Source organism: Perca fluviatilis, chromosome 18, assembly GCF_010015445.1.
Source record: "Perca fluviatilis chromosome 18, GENO_Pfluv_1.0, whole genome shotgun sequence".
Taxonomy (NCBI): Eukaryota; Metazoa; Chordata; class Actinopteri; order Perciformes; family Percidae; genus Perca; species Perca fluviatilis.
Window position 1 is genome coordinate 17375081 of NC_053129.1, and position 22910 is coordinate 17397990.

The following is a 22910-nucleotide window of genomic DNA, read 5'->3' on the forward strand; positions in this document are numbered from 1 at the left end:
TCCTTTTTGATCAAAATACAGAATAGTGCACATTGAAAATATGTAATACTTTGTAGATTTATTTTAGCATAAACCAAAATTACAAACTGCAGGATACACAATTTCTTTTCCAACTGTGTAGAAAAGTAGCAACAAAGTCTTTTTTTTTTTTCTTTTTACATGTCAGGAGAAAATGGACAGTTTGACAGATTAAGAAAATATTTACATTTAATGAGAATACTGGATAGAAAACAGCATTATGCAAGTCCAGAGACAAGATATTTTTCAAGTGTGTGATCATCCATTAGTAACCAGATAACCATAATAAAGCAAAAATCCGAAGTGCTTGTGAATTGACAATGTGTAGTTTTTCTGAGAACTGATGGCAAGTTGGTGAAGTTCAGACCATGCACACAACGCCAGGATGTAGGCCTTTGGTGTGCTAACATCCAGTAATGTCCACTCATTCAAAACACACAGCAGTTAGTCTTTTAGCACAACTTTACATCACTGGATCTCAGGGAATTAAACTGCGCCAGTTTCACCAGTAGAAAGTTTTGGTGAGGAAACCGGCGGCGGCGTTGAGCCAGCTTCCATTAGAATCTTGCTTAGCTGTGGTGCGGGAAACCGCTCGGTCGACCTCCTTCTCTGGGCTCTCCTCTTCTTCTGGGAGGTAGTCTGGTAGAGCTGAGTTTTGCTGCACTTCCCCTCCACATGGGTTCAGAGGGATGAAAACCTGAAGAAAACGATTTCAAAGAAGTTAAGAATTGTTGGTTATTCTCCTATAGATACGCAAATAGTATACCGTCTTCAACACAGTCAAAATGTTTGCTCTAAGACCACCACTCACGTCTTCTCCTGCCTCATTCTTCACCACCTGCTGGGCTGACAACACCTTAGTGGCAGCGATGGCTGATGCCAGACTCTGCAATTTCAGAAAGATCAGGGAAGGAAGTGACTGGAATTAATAAACATCAGCCAGAGATCAGATGTACTGTTATCTTACTCCAGATTCCTGCAGCATGTGTAAATCAGTGGCTCTGATAATGCAAGAATACGAATAGTGATTGAATATTACGAGAGATAAGGCCGGATGCTTCCCAAGCAGACGCTGATAGTAAATGTTTGTGTGTTTTACCTCAGTGGGCAGGTCTGAGCGGATGCGGACGGTGCATCTCTTGGAAGCCATCTGGAAGGTGAAGCTGATCACTCCTCTGACCTTCAGAAGAGCCTCCTCACACAAGCCTCGCGTGTCCTTAGTAAGTGAGGCAGACTGTATTAGTTAAACTGGCAATAATAATAATAATCTACACTGTCATGCTTAGGAGTGTATATATCAGTATGTGTGTTATCCTACTCACAGTGCTATCCAGCCCCTGGATGTGCAGAGTTACAGACTTGGCCTTCTTGTTGGTGGAGTTGATAAAAAACTGGGATTTCTTTCTCCTCTCCCTCTCAGGCGTGCGCGTAACGGATTAGCAGGTGCACTCAGAATGTCAAACACCTCCTTGGCCAAGGCTGTGATGTCAATAGACAGGCCCTCCCTATATGGAGAAATATGTATATTTATACTATATTTCGCTACTCAAATGACTGAAGTGAAATACAATGGCAATTCAGTCTGTTTATCAGGCTATTTAATCCTATGTCTAGGGTGACTGAACACATTCTACATAAACCCATACCTATCCATCCACAACTAATGTTAAAGTACTAATATATATGTGCTGTAACATGAAATAGTAAATGCAAATAGGAAAAATGTATTGAAAATTTTGAGTTTAACCACATAAACATGCTAAGAGAAAACACTCTAGACAGTTCAGGAAAACATGAGTGCACATCAACATGCAAAGGTAGCCAAGATCCTGTAAAATAACCATCCTCTCACCTCCCAGTTAGATTCTCCAAGCTCACCATCATACCCAGTTCATTCTTCATGGTGGAGATGTTGGGAGACAACTCAGCCAAGTAGCGCAGGGTCTGAGGACAAAGGATGGCAGAAAAGGGATAAAATATACACTGCATTTGTTCAAACAGGTACACCCATCTACCCAACGCGCTACAACTTATCTATAGTAAACTAGGACTGGGTGATATGGAGAAAATCAACTATCACAATATTTTAATTTTGACCAAATACTCGGATATCGATACAGAGACGATGTTGTATTGTTGACTATTGGTGCTTTCACAAAATATTTACACAATGAGATTTTTGATAAATAATCATCAGTAATGTGGATATAATGACTAAGTGGGTAAAGGCAAATAATAGAACAGTTACAACAGTGTGGTAAGTTCAGAAAATGACATCACTTTACTGTAATGCAGCCTTTAAAACCAGGAAAAGACAACACTTGTGCAATATTACGATATCCAAAATCTAAGACGATATCTAGTCTCATATCACGATATCGATATATTGCCCAGCTCTATAGTAAACATGCACATGTGGTCTGGGTGAATACTTTATTCTGACTGGCTGCAGTGTGTCCATTAAAAAGTGATATAGGACATCTACTAAGTAGTTCCAGTGAAACTGACTCTTTTCCATTATAAATGAATGTGCTACATCAAAAGAAAAAGAAACAATATCTGATGTACACCGAGTAGTCGTTTAGTGCCTCTTCCTCTGAACACCACAGGATGACGCTAACACAAAAGCAGCAAGAATAAGATTACACTGCTCCTCTGAACCTACTTTGTTTCACAGCTATTAAACTTTAGATTTTGACTGCAAAACACATGAAGATATAAATTAATGGTGTCAAAAAGTGTTGTTTGGTAAGTGGGTTACGACCCTTCAATCTGTCCATTATCAGGTGATTAATGGAATCCTTCTGGCCCGGTCTTGTTATACTTCCAAGTTCTGGCCTTAGCATCGGCATTACTTCCTGATAAATGGACACCTCGTCTGGCAGGTATCCTTTACATAAAACACGGAATACTTATGTTATGTGCATATTTAGCAGAAGGGTAGTACAACCACGAACAGCACCAGTCCAGCCTCTATTTCCCACCTGAAGAGTTGCGAGTAGCACGTCTGGGTTCTGGTGGTCCAAGAAGAGAACCAGCCCGGGGAGACAGCCCTGGTCCTGCACTATCACCTCTCGGTTCTGCGGCTCAGAGGCCAGGTCCCGCAGCTGACGCACCACCGACAGTGCATCCATCATCTTTGTTACCTTTTAGTTACCAGACCTGCAAGCGAGAGTGGTAACGTTCAAGTTATTAAGTTAAGAGTGTATTTAACATGATTTAGGTTAACGTTATAATTAGCCAGGATGGGCAAAATATGCGTTACGTTGTACCTGTTTATATAGCTAGCTAGCTAGCTAGCTAGCTAACGTTAACGTTATAACGTTAGTCTAGCTAACGCTATGCATTTAACTAACGTTAATGTAACTCAATGGATGATTTAAGCCACGTTACGGTCACTAATGTATGTTTTAAGATAGGAACATCAAGGTACGGAGTTAACGTTAGCTAGCTGGTAAACATTGTCATGTCAAGTCAAGTCAAGTCGTAGCGCTAGCGTTAACGTTGTGGCTAGCTAAAGAAGCTAACGCTAACATTGGCTACTTTTGAAACGTGAAGAATATGGCCAACTCAAGAAAAATACATTTTCCATTATTTCATTGCACCGTTGGAACATATCATTACGAGATTGCTACGACACATAATAATATAAGTGCCCTGAAAGTGCAATACATGTGGTTAATGTAAGTTTATTGCGATGTTTTGTTTTCTTACCCAGGAGAAGAAGTAGCTCGTGTATCAAGATACAAATTTCGTGGTAGTAGGTTTCGTAAAACGCAATTGGTCTACGACCCGTTGCCTCCGCTGCTTGATCGCCCACTCCTATTGGCTCCTCATACTACTTCTGTATCTACAGCCAATCAGAGGAGGTTTAGCTGCTGCAGCTTTATTTGACTTAACAGACTTGCCTGCTACCTGGACGAGTGAGCTCGGAGGAAAGCTGTACGTTATTAGTGTTTATCTGCAGTTACAGTTTATATCATCGGTTATTGTGAAGATATCGGACAAATGTAGCTACAAGGAAACGTTTTAGCAAGAAAAGTCCACGGTAAGTGCACACATATTTCTGCTTATTATCTTGCATGTTTCCTGGTACCGCGCGTTTGATGAGCCATGCAGCTCTTAAGGGACACACTGCGGGGTTAGAGAATTACAAGACAATATAAAATAACACTTCTCGGCATATTTTAAAATAATGCAATGTATAAAAAATAGATAAATTAAATAAACACAAGAATTAGGAAATACAATGCAGCTGAATCCAACGGTACTATTTAAACATCAATTCTTCGACACACAGGAAGCCAGAGTACAGCTCTGAGAACTGGACTGATGTGGTCTCGGTGAGGACTCAGCATCCTTCTGAATCAGCTGCAACTGTCTCACCCACTTTTCAGAGAGGCCTGTAAAATCTCCGTTATAATAGTCAAATCTACTGAAGATTAAGTCTCGCTGAGATACATAAAGTTCTTAAATTCTTGCAATAGTTTAACACGTTTGTAATCGTCCTAATCTAATAAATCCATATCTAACTTTGCACTAAGATTTCTGGCTTGATTTGTTGTTTAGTGATTCAAGTAGGCTCCTGTTTGAGATCGTTCTGTTTTATAGCCTAAGTGGTATATGTTTTGTTTTGTTTCAGGTGTAAAGTATGTGACTTAGTGGCATCCATTCTGTGTTGGCCTCTTACCAAGTTAGTAGTCAGCAGAAAGAGGAGCTTTGCAGTCATCAGCTGGTGCAGAAAAAAGTCCTTCCAATGTCTTTAGTCGAGGATATTCTGGATGTGCTGCGCGTTGTCCTGGAGTACTTTGGCGTGCCTCCACACATGGTGAGTGTACAGACACGCTCCTGTTATAATTATGTTATCCAGCAATATTATGGGTTTACTAGTTGTTTGTATGGGTGCCAACTATCAGTTTCACCACTCCCTAAAGGTTAACTGATTGAGTGAGTTGTAAGGATGGCAATTTTCAACCCAGATTGATTATATGTGTGCTTGTGTCTTCTTGCCTGTAGCTGGTTCCAGTTTGGGACAGTCAGCTGTGCGGCCAGTATCGCAGCATTGTGCGGATGATTGGGACCAACCTCCCACTGACACCTACACCACGCGTCCACTTTCAGGTACTGTGATACTTGTGTTTTCTATCAGACTGAAGATTGTCTAAAATGACGTATTTTTCTTAACTTGTCAAATTCAACACAGCCAATCGAGTGAAACTATGTGCTTTTTACGAACACTTGTTTATAACAACACTAAAAGAAAAAAGATGGGGCCATGTTTAAATTATATATTTGTCACATAGTACTTCCTAAATGGAAGCAATATTGTATTTTAAGCTGAGCTAAAGTGCATTTGTAATGTGTAAACTTTTTGTTTTGACACGCACCAAAGACATTAGTCTTTCTACAGTAAGTTCTACAGTAATGCTCCTTCCTCGTTTCTCTTTACACTCCTTTTGCAGAATCATGTTCATATTCCAACATGGCATCATGACTTTGCGTAAACATACACGCCACTTTCCTAAAGCCAAATGGCGTGTTGTCTGTATGCATTTTGAGCTATCCACGTGTATGTCTACGCTGTTATTCGTGTTCTCGCGAGAACGTGCCGTGCTATCTCGAGAACAACGTAACACGGCTGTAAAAAAAAAAATAAAAAAAAAAAGGTTGGGATTAGGAAAAGAACATTGGAAAAGGCTTTAGTAACACAAATAAATGACAAAAAAAAAAAAAACACGACGGTGACCAACGTCACACGCTTAGGAAAACAATAAAAGGTTGGGTTTAGGAAAGAAACATTGAGGAAGGCTTAAAAAAAAAAGGTTGATAAATGCCACACGCAAGATGGAATCCCAGATCTCCTGGGTGTTTTACCCATCTGCAGACTTCTGTCCTTTCATACTACTCGCTACAGCGCTAATTCACACATAATGTAGGTCAATGGAGGGCAAACGGCGTTCATAAACACGCTAAAAAGTGATTGTGCGCCTTGATAACACGCCAAAATGGCATACGAATTGGCGTGTCATACATACATTTTCTCAGGTTTTTATGTCATGCAGTCAGGGTCGTAGTGTGTAATCCTTCCTTGTCCATGTTTGGTCCTTAGATCCCTCTGCTCACTGACAGGCCACACGGCCGTGTGGACATCACTACGGATACACCTGCCATCCCTTCGTTTGCTGATGTCCTGTGGGTGTTTGAGGATGAGGGGGAGAGCTTCGCCAAGACCAGGTAAGGACACAAATCTACACAATGCAAACACGGTCAAGGTAATGTTTCCCAATGCAAATTTACAGAGAACAAAACCATATTTGCTGTTCATCAGACACTACATTTTGCCCTAATAGCAGCAAATTAGTGGATCGTATATTTAATTAATTAATAGTTATGAGCCTTAGATGATGTCGGTTGTTCATTGCATTAGTACATGAAATACATATTGTCTTTGTTCTTTTCTCAAGCACGCGTAAAGGCTTGCTTTCTGTAGGCAGGCGTAAAAAGAACAAGTTTAAGCTGCCAGTTAAATATATCCACTCTCTTCCTGGCACACACACAGTGTAAACTGGTCCACAGTCCAAAATGACCCTTAAAGCATTTATTTCTGTAACTACCACTTAATTCCCTTTCTTTCAGACAGTTTAACATAAATAGAAAACTAATGTATGTTCTCATTAGGAACCATTTACCTCCAAAGAAGCAAAGCACCGTAAATCGGGATGTGGTGAGATACCCAGGGCCGGCCCAGAATAACGCACAGAGAGGAGGCAGATCTGCGAGGCAGAGAACTGAGCCAGATGCCCTGAAGAAGATCACAGCGCTGGAGAACGAGCTGCTCAAACTACAAGCTCAGATAGCCATGATCGTTACTGCCGCTCCAGCCTCAGGTATTTTGTACCTCCTTATTCAGGGCTCCAGACTAACTTTTTTCACTAGGAGCACAGTGGTCCCCAACTGAAAATTTTAGGGGCGCAACCAGAAAATTTAGGGGCCCACACCGTAAATCAACATGCTAACCAAATATTCACATTTCTACTAATTTCCACTGTATTACTAATAAATACTTTGATAATAGATGCAGAAATTACAATGTGCCGTTTCAAATTCAGTGTCACTGTTGAAGATTCAACATAGAAGGCACCATTGCTGTCATGACAGTAAACAAAATATTTAAAAAATATACCAGCTCTAGTCTACAATTACAATGAATTCAACTTAAAATTAAACATGCATTGTTTAAGGCTACTACCCTTAGGATTGGGTAACTTTCGCTTCTGAACCAATATCGGTACCGATACCTGAAATTCTGTTCCAGTACCTAACGGTACTTTTTTCAGTACTTTCCCTCTGTAATTACAAAACAATTATTTCAGTTGTAAAAATAATTCCAAACCTATTCATCCTATGTACTTAGAACATTATGTTATTTTATTAGAATAAATTATTTCTTCCTGCTTCTTACAGTGCAGACGCTCTACTGCTTGCTCCTGCTTGCATATTTCTGCTGATAATCTTGCTTTTCCTCTGAGAGAAACTATGAGCAGCGGCTCTTGGATACTTATAAATCACTGGACTATACATTTTTTGTAGACATAGTAGGCTACTGTCATTTTTGAACATTTTTCTGCGTGAGCGGGGCCTACCAATAGCTTAAGCCTGTCCTAAAGTGACTGTAGCTAAAGCTAATTAGCAGCAAGATGCCACCCTTCTCCATAGAGGACTACTACAAACTCCTTCAGAAGATTGCAGTTCTGGAAACCAAAATTTACCGGTTAGAAGTAAACGTGGAAGTGAACAGATCATGTGGAAATGACACCACTTTACCAGTGACCCAAAACAATGGACAAAAGCATGCTAACACACGGCTAACTAGCACCAGCAAGACCACAAAGAAACAAGAGGGCTGTGGAACGGATAATAAATCAACAAGTGGCAGTCCTCCCTGGAACTCTTTTGGTGCAAAGCCTAAGAGTAAATCATTTTCCTGGGAAATGGGAGGACGACTAACGGGCAGAGCACAGTGCCCTGAGATTTGTGATATGACCGGCTGGCCTGCATTACCACCCAGGCAGAGCGCCTCTTCAACCCCTGTACTTAGCAGGACACAGTCGTGGACAGCTGCAAAAGGGAAAATCAGCAACAAAATGCCTCCCCAACAACTGAGTGTGCAGGTGAAGAACAGATTTGCTCCTCTGCTGCAGGACCCTGGACATGACCTGGATTACGTCTCATCGTCACACAGCAGGGTAAGGACTGAGAGCAATTCTAAAAGTAAAAAGCTACAGGGAAAGCTAACAACTGGGCCCCAAACTCTGATTGTGGGTGACTCTGCTGTGAAAGATATAAAAAGCAGTAAAAACACCAAAATACTCTGTTTTCCCAAAGACATGGTGTCTGACTTGGCCCAAAGAATCCAGGATATCATAGCAGCACACCCAACTGTGAAGAACATTATACTGCATATAGGGTCAAATGATGTTGTAAAGCAAGAGTCTGAAGTGCTGAATCGTGACTTTATGAATCTGCTGAACGCAGTCAGCTCCCTAAATGCAAAGGTGTTTATCAGTGGCCCTATACCGCCAGTCAGAGGAGGAGCTGAGAGATTCGGCAGACTGTTGGCACTGAACAGATGGCTTTCAACTGCATGTACCAACAACCATTCTCTGCAGTTCATTGACAATTTTAACATTTTCTGCAGACATCTTTTTAAAGCAGATGGACTATTCCTTAACAAGTCAGGAGTAAAGCTGTTCACCTCTAGCCTACTTTACTTTCTGCGCCACACATCTGCTCCCTTGGCCAAGGACACGAGACAAGATGAACCAAAACAAGAGGAAGACACAACAAAGTGCGGCAGTGAGCCACCACAGCCCCCACCTGAGCAAAGATTTAACCATGGGAGACCAAAGAGCGGAGATGAGAAATCTCAACACCCCTTCTCACCCGTCCAACACTCCTCAAACCCCTTGGACAACCACGACAGCTTTGAGGACCTCTTTAAGGATACGTCGCTCTCCCCTCTTTCCCCCATCCCCATGTTGGAGTTCACTGACCAGATGAAGCAGCTGGTGAATGCTGGAACCAAGTATGCCCCCCTTCCTTCTCCCATCGTAAAACGCCAGGCACCTCTGCCCCCTCAAGGACGGCAGCTAACTCCTTCTCCCCAAACTGATAAGGATGCTTGTGTGCAAAATGCAGCAAGCGTTAACTGATATGGGCCGGGTCCAGGCTGCATGCCTAGTAGCAATCATGACTCTTTCCAAGACAAGCCTGGGCCCTGCGTATTAGGTTCTTCCACAATTTATGTTGTGATAGGTAATAGAAAAAGAATGGCGAATAAGCACGTAACTGCAAACTTTGCAAATTTAACATCCATTCCTCGTCAGCCACAGTCTGTCCCAAAAAATGAAAACGCACTAACACTAGCCCTACTAAACGTTAGGTCTTTGGGGCGGTAAATCATTTTTAATCAATGATTTTATTATCAAGCACAATCTTGATTTTATGTTTTTAACTGAAACCTGGTTGGACCATAATAACAGTGCTGCTGTTCTCATTGAGTCGGCCCCTAACTTTAGTTTTATGAGTGAGAATAGAGTGAATAAGAAAGGAGGTGGAGTCGCCATTTTGTTTAATGACTCATTTCAATGTACGCAATTATCTTACGGAAATTTTGCTTCTTTTGAATATGTGGCTCTTCAGCTAAGATCCTCCCCTCAAGCTCTACTTCTAAATATCTACAGGCCACCTAAATACTGTGCATCCTTCTTTGACGACTTTACTGAACTGCTGTCTATAATTTGTATTAACTTTGACCGTGTAATTATTGCTGGTGATTTTAACATTCATGTTGACAACCCCCAGGACAGAGGGACCAAAGAACTGTGTTGTGTTTTTGAGAGCTATGGACTGACTCAGCATGTGACACAGCCCACGCACAATAAGGGGCACACTCTGGACTTGATTATCACAAAGGGTCTGAACATTCCCAAGGTTGTGGTGACTGATGTTGCTCTCTCTGATCATTCCTGTGTTTTCTTTAACGGCACTATCTCTGTGCCAAAAAGTGTTCAAACAAAGTTAATCAGAAAACGGTATATCACTGAAAACACCAGTGAAAAATTCATTCAGCTTTTCTCCTCTACACCCGCCCTTACTGGGACCTCAGTCACTGAGCTTGTAGATAATTTCAACTGTAAAATTACGAATGTTATTGATGCTATTGCTCCCACTAAGATCAAAGCTGTCTCTGGTAAGAAAAGATCTCCATGGAGAAATTTTATAGTTGTGAGAACAGAAAAAAGAGAGTGTCGAAAAGCTGAACGCAGTTGGCGAAAATCTGATCTCCGGGTCCATTATAACACTTATAAAGAGAGACTTCGCATTTATAAGCTGGAACTAAGAAATGCAAGGCGGTCCTTCTTCTCTGACATTATTGCCAGAAACAATAATAATTCACGTGCTTTGTTTGCTACTGTTGATAGATTAACTAACCCTCCAGTACCAGTAGCATCGGAACTGTTGTCTACCAAGGCTTGCAATGACTTTGCCTCCTTCTTCACAGACAAAATTCAGAAAATTAGACAAACAGTAAGTGCTTCCATATCAAGTACAGGATATGTGTTGTCACAGTGTGCATGCAAAACAAATTCCAACATGACACAATTTCATACAATCAACCTTAAAAACCTGGAGGACATTATACAACATCTGAAAACCTCCTCCTGTTGCCTTGATATTCTACCAACGGGTGTTTTCAAAAATGTTTTGAATTGTTTGGCTTCAGATCTTCTACAGATTGTAAACACATCTCTGCTCTCAGGTATCTTCCCACAGGCCCTGAAAACTGCAGTCATCAAGCCACTCCTAAAAAAGAACAATCTAGACACGACACTAATGAGCAACTATAGGCCAATATCAAACCTTCCATTTTTAAGTAAAATCATAGAAAAAGTGGTTTGTCAACAACTCAACCTTTTCTTATCGTTAAACAACAGTTTTGATGCCTTCCAGTCAGGTTTTCGACCACACCACAGCACTGAGACGGCTCTTGTTAAAGTCTTTAATGACATCCACAGATAGTGGCAAAATTTCAGTCTTAGTATTACTTGATCTCAGTGCTGCATTTGATACGGTAGACCATGACATATTGCTTGACCGATTGGAAAACTGGGTTGGTCTTTCTGGCTCAGTACTAAAGTGGTTTGAATCCTATTTAAAGAATAGGGACTACTTTGTGTCTGTAGGTAATTATACATCTGAGCATACAAATATGACGGCTGCGAGGTTCCCCAAGGCTCAGTTCTGGGGCCTCTTCTGTTCAACATCTACATGCTTCCACTGGCTCAGATTATGGAAAACAACAAAATAAGTTACCATAGTTATCGCGGATGACACCCAAATTTACATAACCTTATCACCAGGGAACTATAGCCCAATACAACAATTAAATATGTGCATTGAACAGATTAATGACTGGATGTGCCAGAACTTTCTTAAATTAAATGAAGAAAAACGAGAGAGGTGGTTTTGTTTTGGAGCAAAAGAGGAACGATTGAAAGTCAGCGCTCAGCTTCAAACGACAATGTTAAAAACAACAGACAAAGCCAGAAATCTTGGTGTAGTCATGGACTCAGACCTGAATTTTAAAAGCCACATTAACATAATTAAAAAATCAGCCTATTATCACCTTAAAAATATATCAAGGGTTAAAGGACTTATGTCTCAGCAGGATCTGGAAAAACTTGTCCATGCTTTTATCTTCAGTAGACTTGACTACTGTAACGGAGTCTTTACAGGTCTTCCCAAAAACTCAATCAGACAGCTGCAGCTGATTCAGAACGCTGCTGCTCGAGTCCTCACTAAGACCAAGAAAGTGGATCACATCACTCCAGTACTGAAGTCTCTACACTGGCTTCCAGTGCCTCAAAGAATTGATTTCAAAATACTTTTACTGGTTTATAAATCACTAAACGGTTTAGGGCCAAAATACATTTCTGATCTGCTACTACATTATGACCCACCCAGACCTCTCAGGTCGTCTGGGACAGGTCTACTTGTTGTACCCAGAGTCAGAACTAAACAGGGGGAAGCAGCGTTCAGTTTTTATGCTCCACATATCTGGAACAAACTCCCAGAAACCTGCAGGTCCGCTGCAACTCTCAGTTCTTTTAAATCTAAGCTAAAGACCTATCTTTTTGATGTTGCTTTTCTTTAAATAATCTATTAACTTTAATTTCTTATACTGCACTGTAACTTTTATTCTTATACTGCACTATCAATTTTATTCTTGTCTTTTAATGTTTTTAATTTGTTTATTAATGTTTTTAAATTGTTTTCAATTGTTTTTAACTGCTCTTTAATGTTTTATGTAAAGCACTTTGAATTGCCCTGTTGCTGAAATGTGCTATACAAATAAAGCTGCCTTGCCTTGCCTACACTCTAAAGAAATTTAAAAAATCCTACAACCTATTAAATTGAATAATTATTCATTTCTTACTCACTGTAACTTTTATTCTTGTATTTGTATATTATTATATTTTAGCCTGTTTTATTTTCATCATCACCGTTTTTGAATTGCTCTTTAATGTTTCATGTAAAGCACTTTGAATTGCCTTGTTGCTGAAAGGTGCTGTAGAAATAAAGTTGCCTTGCCTTCATACCTCAGCCTGTCAGTCAGTCACCAGGGCATAGTGACCACTGTGCCTGCTGCTTGTCTCAGAGGAAGTGTAACGTCAACAGCACCGCGACCGCTTTTGCCTCGCCATTAATATCATATCGCAGCAAACGCTGTCTGCATGAAGTTTTTAAAAACTGTAACCATACTTGCAACCCCTTTATCGGCATTGCCGTGACTTCAACAAAACTGCAGAGCCAACATAGCTAGTTTGCACCGTCTGCACCTCTGCGAGTGTGTGTGTGTTTGTGTCAGAGCTCTGCTCTCTGTCAACTTTCAGGGAAGACCGATAAGCTTGCGCTTACGCGCTCAGGTACCGACATTTAACGTGTAGAAAAAGGGGGCAAATTTACTGGTCGCACATGTGCGACTGGATGTAAAATTCAGTCGCACACTCAATTCTCAACTCAAAATGCAACCATTTGGTCGCAGTCTGGAGCCCTGTTATTACAAAATGCACAAATGTGTTCAGCATGTTATAGTCTGATTTAACAATAACCTTTCTGTGCTCTGTCAATATTTCCTTAGGTCTGACAGATTCCCAGAATACTGTAGGTATGCTTTTGATGTCTCCTCCCCCACGGCCAGCTCTCACCTCCACACCTCGCTGTGCTCCTCCTCCACCTCCTCCTCCTCCCTGCCCTGGCTCCTCCGCTAAGACTTCGTCTCTATTAGAGCTGATCCGCGAGCGCAGGAAGAACGACAAACACCTTGACAATGGTCAGCTCAAACCCCAGGATTCAGACGTTAAAGGGATCCCGTCCATGCTGGATGTTCTCAAGAACTTAAATCAAGTTAAATTGCGTTCAGTGGCAAGGTAGGCATTAGGATTGATAGAATATTGGTCTGTCAAAATTTCTGGTTGAGTTATACCAATATTATTGTCCTAAAACAGTGGTTCCCAAACATTGGGGCGTGCCGGAGTCATGACAGGGGGGTCGGGGCGGCAACGCTAAATATAAATAAATATTGTATGGTTCTGCTGCACTGCTAGCAAAGCATGGACAAGTTTGTGAAAGGACTGCCAGGTAAATGTAAAGAAGACGATGAAGCTACAGCAAACACCGCAACTACCAAAGCAAAGGCAACAATTTGGTAGTGGTGACCCCAATTCTATATAAGGAGCTGACTGCCAATCTCCCAGTCGAATTGCATTGTGTTTCTTTGACTATCACTTCGTGGAAAAACAGCGGATTGTTGCGCACCTCTCACTCTCTCTTGGCTCTTTATGGCGAAACGGCTGATCTCAGTTCAATTCACAGGGGCTTCATTAGCATGGGAAACAGATGTTTACGTTGCCGAAACAATTGTGAAATAAAAATCCTAAAATACCATGTGCTAGGATAAAGTGTATTTACATTGTAATTAAATATATAAATAAAAATAGGTTATATATAAATAATATATACTATACATACTAGGGGGTGTGCAACAAGCTCTACCGATTCAAAATCGCTTCATAGAATTCCATTTATTTTTTATTGTAGGTCTACTGCAATCACATGGGAAAAGTAACTACATTTACATACTGTAAATAGTTTTTTTTAATGGAATGGATTTTGAATCGAATCTTGAGCCTGAAAATTGATATTGAATCGAATCGTGACATTGTCTGAATCGTGCACCCCTAGTACATACATGCCTATGCATATTGGGGGGGCTGCTTAAAAATATTTGTATTTAGAAAGGGGGGACCCTGCAGAAAACGTTTGGGAACCACTGTTCTAGAATATGATGGTTTATGTGCTAATGTTGCAAATTGCTCTCGTTATTAATTTTTTTCCCTGCATTAACCTACAACAAACCCTTCTTTGCTTTGTAGATCCCCAGGGGGGACACCAGTCGGAAGGAGACACAGTAAGGGAGGCGCAGCATTGCTTAATGACCCAGCGGCTCTTATCGCTGAGGCGCTAAAGCGAAAGTTCGCCCAGCATCGTCACAACAACTCCTCCGACAAAGAGAACTCACTAGAACTCTCGCCGTTTGGCAGTCCAGAAACACCCAAGGTTTGTTTCCCATAGACGCACACACAGGGCTTAAGGTATTCCGGCACCGTGCCGGATCTCTGGCGTGCAGCCGTGAGGAAAAAACAAACAAACTTGAATGCGGTTCAATATTTTCGAGCCAATTGTTTTCACATACCAATCATAGAAGAGGAACGGAGCTCTAACTAACACAGGGTTGACAGTAATCGGGCCTGGTGCCGGATTTCTGGCATATGAATATTTTCGAAAAATAAATAAATTAAAAAGTCCACATGGGATTTGTTTTTGATGCGCTGGGTTTAACCAATCATCGAACTTCCACCTACCAATGAAACGAGTTCTAGCCAATCAGATGCATAGTAGGGCGGGTCTTTGCCGAAAAGCGAGAGTGCGGTGTGGTCTCCGTGGTAACACGGCTAAAAAAATCTAGGCAAAGTTTATCAAACTTGGAGCATGTAGATACAGCTTTAGTTGAGAAAGTAGTTAAAATAAATGGCGCTGGGCATGAATAGATGACAAGAGGATAAGGGTGGAGACAGGAGGCTGTTTAGCACTTGGTGCCTCAAACTGAGGGAGTCGGGTGCCTCTGCAGCGCATGTTGAAGGAAGATACTGTATGACAGCAGCGGTAAGACAGGGCTTGCTAGTCACAAAGCTTCGGTCCGTGCACTCTGTCATGAGTAAGTTACCGGCAACAACCGCTACTGCTACCACTGTTCCTTCACTGACCGACCGTGATACAAACAATATGTGTGTGCACGTTCACTGTAGCTATCTGAAGCCCAAACTGCCTTGACAAAGCTGTCTGTTTGGAATCAGCATGGCAGTTATATAAACATAACGGCCTTGTCCCAGAGTTTAGACGTCTAGCTATATGAAAAGATAAACAATGCAATGTTTTTTATAAATGTAAATAAAGCAGCTAATATCAACATGGATAAAATCATGAATGTACTAATTAGCTTTTTTGATGATGACCAGGCCAAAGTAGTAAATTTTAGTTTTCACAATGATTAATTTTAGGATTATGATATTATTGCAATATGTAAATACACATTGACTCTTTATTTAACATATGGTTGGAAGAAGTAAAAATTGATCCAAAACTTTTTAGTTTTTAAAAATTATGTCCGAAGGACTTTAACTGTTTTGCCAGTCAAATTAACTTTAATGAGTGCATATTGAAATATTACATTGTTGGTTGAAAAAAAATGCATCAGATTGATGCTTTAAAATGTGGGGTAATATCCTTCTCACCTTTTTCACCCCTGACCCATTTTCATGCCTGAGTTATTTAAACATAACGGCTTTGTCCAAGAGTTTATGAAAAGCTAAACAATGCAAAGTTGTGATTGTGATGTGTAATGTAAGGAATTTACCCCCCCCCCCTTCCAAAAAAGTTTCAGGCTCAGAATTTTTTTTCACTTTAAGCCCTGCACACCTCTCGTAGTCACACCTCTGTCTGCAGGTCTACTAATCTGATGCTTCTATTTCAGGTTCCTCTCCATGTCAGACGCAGTAAGGGGCGCCTCCACGTCTGACCTCTTTGATCTGACCCCAAAATGTCAAAAGTCAGACATCCCATCAGCCAATTACAGCACTCACGGATGTGCCTCACAAACGGATTAGTACTGCAGCTACTGTCTTACATTTCATTTTTATTTTTGTTTGTCTGTTCTTTTGTTCTTGTAGGAGTGTTTGTCTCACAATGAACAAAGTGCTTGTTTCTGTTACGTATCTCTTCGTTGGGAGGCTTGAATGTATATTTGTGTTACAGTGATTGCTGTGAAGGGTTTTGGTACAGATATTTTGTTTTTGTACAGTGGAGTCTTGTTTCCAGTGTTAATCATTTATCGATGATCTTTTTAAATGCAATAATGTGTTAAAGCGGGCATGCACTGAAGCTTTTAGCTACCTGTTTAATGTCTTTTTAGGTAAGACTTAAATAAATATAAAACTAACTTTCTGTCATATTTGCTGAAACTGACCCTATGTTCCAGTAGAACTACATGAAGCAGGTCATTTAAAAAATATTCTGGCTCCTCTGGCACCACCTACAGCCTGTAGTGCGATTTGCAAAAATCCACAGCTTCCTGTTCAGATGCACCAATCAGGGCCGGGGGGGTTGTCTAACTGCGTTTCAATCACTGCTCATGCACACGCATTCATTCTCCCTTGGGGGGGAGGGGCTTAGGAGACCGCTTAGGGCTTTAGCGGAAAGGGGGGGAGGGACTGAGAAGTTGTCGACCAAATTCGTTGGCTAAATCCTGGATCTTCACTATCCTACCTACAGCACCTTTTAAGTCACTTTGTGAGGCCTTAGAATTCTTACCTCAACCAAAAGTGAAAACCATAACTGGGTATTGAGATTCACACTCTATTCTATGCAACTGCTGTTTCAGGTTGTTCTATTTTTATTAAATTGTTAAAGTGCACTGATCAATTTTGTTGTTCTTGTGTTTATGTTCTCTAATATTTCAGGATTGATGTCCAAATCTAGTTTCAGTTGTTGCAATAATTTGTAACTGCTTGAACACTGTCACCTTTTAATCTTCAAACTGCAACAACGATTGCAACACATCCAGGGTTGTGCACATGTCATTTACACATTGTTGCTTTGTTTAAAAAGCGATCTCTTAAGTACTGCTACTATATATTTAGCATGCCGTTTCACTCAGATATTTGCCTTTTGAAAATTGTCAGTAGTTGATGTGTCACTGAACTGAGCTGCTGTGACCCTTTTTGCCACTGACGACTGGCCTTTGCGCACGGCAGGGTTGGTGATATCCTACGTAGCATCTTGCACTAGAGTCTATCTCTACTATTCTCTCATTTTGGACAGTTGTCGAATTGACCTTTTTTAAACCCCAATGGCTGCCTTTGCTTTTTTTCTCCAAATGAGCCACTGCAAACTGTGGACCAAAAGGTGAGTCTAATGTTCTGACTTGGAGAGAAAGTGACCTTAAATAGACTATATTTTATAAAAACAAAGATAGATATGTATAGTGTAAGCTATATACTGTCAGCTACACATTTTTTATTTAATAATTCATGTTTATCCTTTTTAAACATTTATTGTTGCATTATTTATTATTCTTTTTCACCTATAGTGCTTCTGCTCACTGGATGTAAAAGTGAGCATGACCTTGCAAGTGACCAAGAATAGGCTTTGACATAAATCAGAGAAAGGAATATGTGTAAACTTTTATCTATAAAACTCACTGAGTAATTCAAAGTCTTAACTTGCTGACTTTTTTTTGTCTGCTCTCAACTCACCTTATCCCCTGAAATGCTGCTGTTCACTTTGGATGAAATGGTGAGTACTTTAACTGAATCTTTATAGTACATCATGTTTTTCATGTATTTTTTTACAATGAGCACAAACAATTATTTGAAAAAAATATATGGTCAGTCAAAGAGTTTGCTGTTAACTGCTAAACTAAACATGGATCCATATTCATTACTTGTTTTTATATATATGTATGTATATGTGTATATATATGTGTATGTATGTATATATATATATATGTATGTGTATATATATATATCTATATATATATATAGATATATATATCTATATATATAGATATATATATACCTATATCTCAGAGGGCAAGACTCTTCCTTCAGTCTTTGGCATTCCTTGGGCGAGTAAGAGTGGTTTTCAACCAAACCACGCAAAGCCCGCATCACACAACAGATTTCATTTGAAGTTAATGAGATCATAAACAGCATACACAGTCCAATGATACACCTTGATGGAAACAAATTGAGACTTTTATTCAGTGCAAGAGATGTTTGTCAAAACGCATACACACACAACCTTCTAGTAATTAATCAAGAAGAACATGAATTTTATTTTACATTTAATGTAGTTTAACTGCTACATTGATATGTAAACCACTGTTGTAATATAAAGTACGTAATTAATACATGTGCAATATTGTGTTTGCACAATAAAATAGTATTTATCGTATCGTATAGTAATTGTCAGACATGTAAGTGGGGTAAATGACTGAAAGATCTAAGCAACTATCTGATGGATTGTGTATGTATATGACGTTTACCAGAACACAACATACATGTTTTCTTGAAATCCTTGTACAAAACGTTTAGACTTGGCCTCCTCTATTGTTGCTCTGCTTTGGTCCACTCTCTCAACTGAGAGATGGTTAGTTAGTAAGTAGCATGTCTACTAGAGATGTAAGATCCTTGTACAAAACTTTGATTAGACTTTCCCTCTGTTCATGTGTGCTGTGGTCCACTGTCTCAGCTGAAAGACCGATAAGTCACTACTTAAAGTTTGGGATTCTGATTCATATGATCTAACTTTGTTCCCACCCTAGAGCAGGGGTGCAACTACCCAGCATCAGAGGGGTATGCAGCAACAATTTTGTTTATATATATATATATATATACACACTCACCTAAAGGATTATTAGGAACACCCTACTAATACCGTGTTTTACCCCCTTTTGCCCTCATAACCGCCTTAATTCTTGGTGGCATTGATTCAACAAGATGCTGGAAGCATTCTTTAGAAATGTTGGCCCATATTGATAGGAGAGCATCTTGCAGTTGATGGGGATTTTCTGGGATGCACATCCAGGGCACGAAGCTCCCGTTCCACCACATCCCAAAGATGTTCTATTGGGTTGAGATCTGGTGACTGTGGGGGGCATTTTAGTAGTTAACTCATTGTCATGTTCAAGAAACCAATTTGAAATAATTAGAGCTTTGTGACATGGTGCATTATCCTGCTGGAAGTAGCCATCAGAGGATGGTACATGGTGGTCATAAAGGGATGGACATGGTCAGAAACAATGCTCAGGTAGGCTGTGGCATTTAAATGATGCCCAATGGTACTAAGGGGCCTAAAGTGTGCCAAGAAAACATCCCCCACACCATTACACCACCACCACCAGCCCGCTCAGTGGTAACCAGGCATGACAGATCCATGTTCCCATTCTGTTTACGCCAAATTCTGACTCTACCATCTGAATGTCTTAACAGAAATCGAGACTCATAAGACCAGGCAACATTTTTACAGTCTTCAACTGTCCAGTTTTGGTGAGCTTGTGCATATTGTAGCCTCATTTTCCTATTTTTAGTGGAGATGAGTGGTACCCGGTGGGGTCTTCTGCTGGTGTAGCCCATCCGCCTCAAGGTTGTTCATGTTGTGGTTTCACAAATGCTTTGCTGCATACCTCAGTTGGGATCAAGTGGTTATTTGAGTCAAAGTTGATCTTCTATCAGCTGGAATCAGTCGGCCCACTCTCCTCTGACCTCTAGCATCAACAAGGCATTTTCGCCCAGAGGACTGTCACATACTGGATGTTTTTCCTGTTGCAGAACATTCTTTGTAAACCGTAGAAATGGTTGTGGGTGAAAATCCCAGTAACTGAGCCGATTGTGAAATACTCAGACCAGCCTGTCTGGCACCAACAACCATGCCACGCTAAAAGTTGCTTAGATCACCTTTCGTTCCCATTCTGACATTAAGTTTGGAGTTCAGTAGATTGTATAGACCTGGACGACACCCCTAAATGCATTGAAGCAGCTGCCGTGTGATTGGTTGATTAGATAATTGCATTAACGAGAAATCTTACAGGTGTTCCTAATAATCCTTTAGGTGAGTGTATATATATATTTAATATTTATTTATTTTTCTTCTTGTCATCTATTGTGCATGCTACCTTATATTTACCAGTTGTTATTTTACCTTAATAAAATACCATAGGTACCATAGATTTTAACCAAAATCTAAATGTAGCTATCAGCAACATTGGTTTGCATTAAGTTAGCAAACACTAGCCAGTCTGTTAACATGAATATTTGCAAGCCTGCAAGTTTGGTAGCAAATCTATGCATGATTCCATGGTAAACCAGAGTTATTGCATTAGTTATGTTTTCCAGATTCTTGTCATTTATTGTACTTGCTACCTTATATTTACCAGTTTTCAGCTCAGCAACCTCGGTTTTGCATATTCTAAGCTAGCTGTAAACCCCCATTTGGCTGCTACATTCCCAGTGTTAGCAAACGCTAGCTAGTCTAACAAGAATATTTGCAAGCCTCCAAGCACAGACGTCACACTTTAATCCTAGCTGTTGCCTTTCACCATCCACTTATTTAACTGCTGTCACATCCCTTGACATGTCATCTCCTTTTCCCTCTTTCTTTTTCTATTTTTAGCCCCCGACAGCTGTTTTGCTTTATCCATCTTTTTCCATAGACGACTCACTACTCGTACCCGCTCCCTCTTCTATGTCAACATTCTATGATGGAATCTTATGAGACAGGGCGCCTACTCTAGCCTGTTAGTCCTCTAAAATGTTATATAACATTGAGGAAATTATTTAGAAACGCACAACAGCAGCTACATATAGAAAATACCAAAAAAATCATTAATTTTATTTTTGACTGTGTGGGAAAAAGTAGAAGCCAATGTTGCAAATGAGTATTGGCAAGACTTGACCAATCAGATTTGACTAACTAGCCGGGGATCTTTTGATAATCTTTCTGAACCATTCATTATTTAATATTAGGTATTTTATGTTTCTGTCTTGTCACTGTGATGAATGTAGTTTTAAACAGGCAGTTAAAGGTCAACAATTAATCCATAGCAAATGTTGAGTATAAGTATTAAATTATGACCATGTATGCATCTCATTTGAGTGGTTTTTCCTCCATCAAATAAAGGCTCTTGGTAGGTAATATAAGTATGACACATTTATTATTGTGTTTTGATATTAGTATCTTTACATGGAGTTTCACTGGTCTATGTGCCAGGTTAGTGAAGGTCCTGGGTTTAACTCAGTTATCCAGATCACACAGTAAACCTGTTGTGAGTACTTTGTTACCAGAGCAGCATTGTATATGCTGGATAGTCAAACCTAATGTGAGGTAACTGAAAGATTTAGTGTAGTTCATGGTTAATTTCAAAGCAATAGCTTGACAGTTTTTTGTGAATTTGCTTATTCACTTTTTTTTTTGTTAGTGTAAAAAGGTTCTCCTCCTTACACAGGGGTATATTCCAGACTATTTCTTGGCTGGGACCAGTAACATCCTGAAGTCTCAGTTGCCTGGAAATAGTAAGGGAGATACAATTCTGTATCTCTTTGTTTGGACAAGCAACAAGTGTTCGTGAATGCTCAAATGGCATTAAAAAATTAAATATATGACCAGAAACAAAATATAGAGAACCAGCATATCAAAAAGCTTAGTTGCACTTTGCCAATTTTTATGGCTGTAGATGCCTCAAGTCATCCTCTTCACCTCCTCTTCCTCCTGAAGACTGTGGAGAAGTACAACAGAGTACAAGTTTAGAATGACCTAAAACTACTGATCTTATCACTGGTATTGCAATTATTACATCTAGTAATACATTGTAGCTTTGGACAAACTATTCAAAAGTAAATACATGCAAAAATAAAAACACCTAACAGTAAATGTTTAAATTTAAAAGGGATTGGCTAAAAACCTATTAAATAATAATCATAAAAAAATACTTTTCGACCACATTTCTTTTTGGACTGACAAGTCGTCAAATACCCAACTGTATACTCTGTGTCTTGATTTTACTTTAAGCAATTTGTTTGCAAGAAAAAGCAAAGCAGAAATGACAGCTGGAATTTAATCAAAGCAGTTAAATGCCTCAAATAATATTGGCCTCATATGCGACTGTAGAATGAAAGAAGAAAATCTCTTTTTACCTAGGGGGTAAATTACTGTCAGTCTCTGGAGGATCCCAATCCAGTGTGGCAGGGTCCTCATTGTCATCATGGGCAATTTGGAAAGGTCGCACAGAACTACAGTACAGAGAGATAAGTCAATTAGAAAGGTTTAGCCTGTATTAACAGATATCAATGATAATATTACTAAAGTAAGTATTTCCACATGTTGCATCTACAAAGTGTACAAGTTATTCACATTAACTCTAGTTGTGGGAGACGCTGATTTAAAAACATAAGCAGTAAGACATATTTCTCATTCCAGGTGTTATGGTCTGTGAGATATCTAAGAAAAATCTAAATATACAGTTTATATCCTGTGTGTGTGTGTGTATGTATATATATATATATATATATAAGAAAAATATATTTCTAGAGAGCTTAGCTTCCGTTGCTAACATCAAATAATACAAACCAAGCCAGAAATCTTGGTGTAGTCACAGACTCAGACCTACATTTTTATCATCCACGTTAAGTCAATTACAAAATCAGCCTGCTATC

At 39.8% G+C, this 22910-nt stretch overlaps 2 protein-coding genes across 4 annotated transcripts; one reads left to right on the forward strand and one right to left on the reverse strand.

The window, feature by feature from the left end:
• Positions 1–116: 116 nt before the first annotated feature.
• On the reverse strand, positions 117–3548 carry armc1l (armadillo repeat containing 1, like). Its single transcript, XM_039781015.1, is given in 8 exon segments — positions 117–715; positions 830–904; positions 1118–1234; positions 1341–1450; positions 1453–1523; positions 1871–1962; positions 3003–3180; positions 3291–3548. Coding segments are annotated over 7 exon segments (813 nt in total). The 5' UTR covers positions 3156–3180; positions 3291–3548; the 3' UTR covers positions 117–520.
• On the forward strand, positions 3102–16639 carry mtfr2 (mitochondrial fission regulator 2). Of its 3 annotated transcripts, XM_039781012.1 has the most exons (9): positions 3885–4066; positions 4319–4361; positions 4661–4846; positions 5035–5139; positions 6128–6252; positions 6697–6905; positions 13223–13511; positions 14517–14700; positions 16175–16639. In XM_039781012.1, exons 3-9 carry the CDS (start codon positions 4775–4777, stop codon positions 16217–16219), a joined length of 1029 nt encoding a protein of 342 aa, XP_039636946.1. In that variant the 5' UTR covers positions 3885–4066; positions 4319–4361; positions 4661–4774; the 3' UTR covers positions 16220–16639. The 3 variants fall into 3 exon arrangements, with proteins under 3 accessions (XP_039636947.1, XP_039636946.1, XP_039636945.1); XM_039781013.1 differs by lacking the exons at positions 3885–4066; positions 4319–4361 and adding an exon at positions 3102–3195; XM_039781011.1 differs by lacking the exon at positions 4319–4361.
• Positions 16640–22910: the final 6271 nt, after the last annotated feature.

Excerpts from the sequence above, each read along its gene's own strand:
- mtfr2 (XM_039781013.1), top strand. The coding sequence starts at position 4,775 with ATGTCTTTAGTCGAGGATATTCTGGATGTGCTGCGCGTTGTCCTGGAG. Across the intron at positions 6,906-13,222 it reads TACTGCCGCTCCAGCCTCAG|GTCTGACAGATTCCCAGAAT; the intron begins GTATTTTGTACC and ends ATATTTCCTTAG. Across the intron at positions 14,701-16,174 it reads GCAGTCCAGAAACACCCAAG|GTTCCTCTCCATGTCAGACG; the intron begins GTTTGTTTCCCA and ends CTTCTATTTCAG.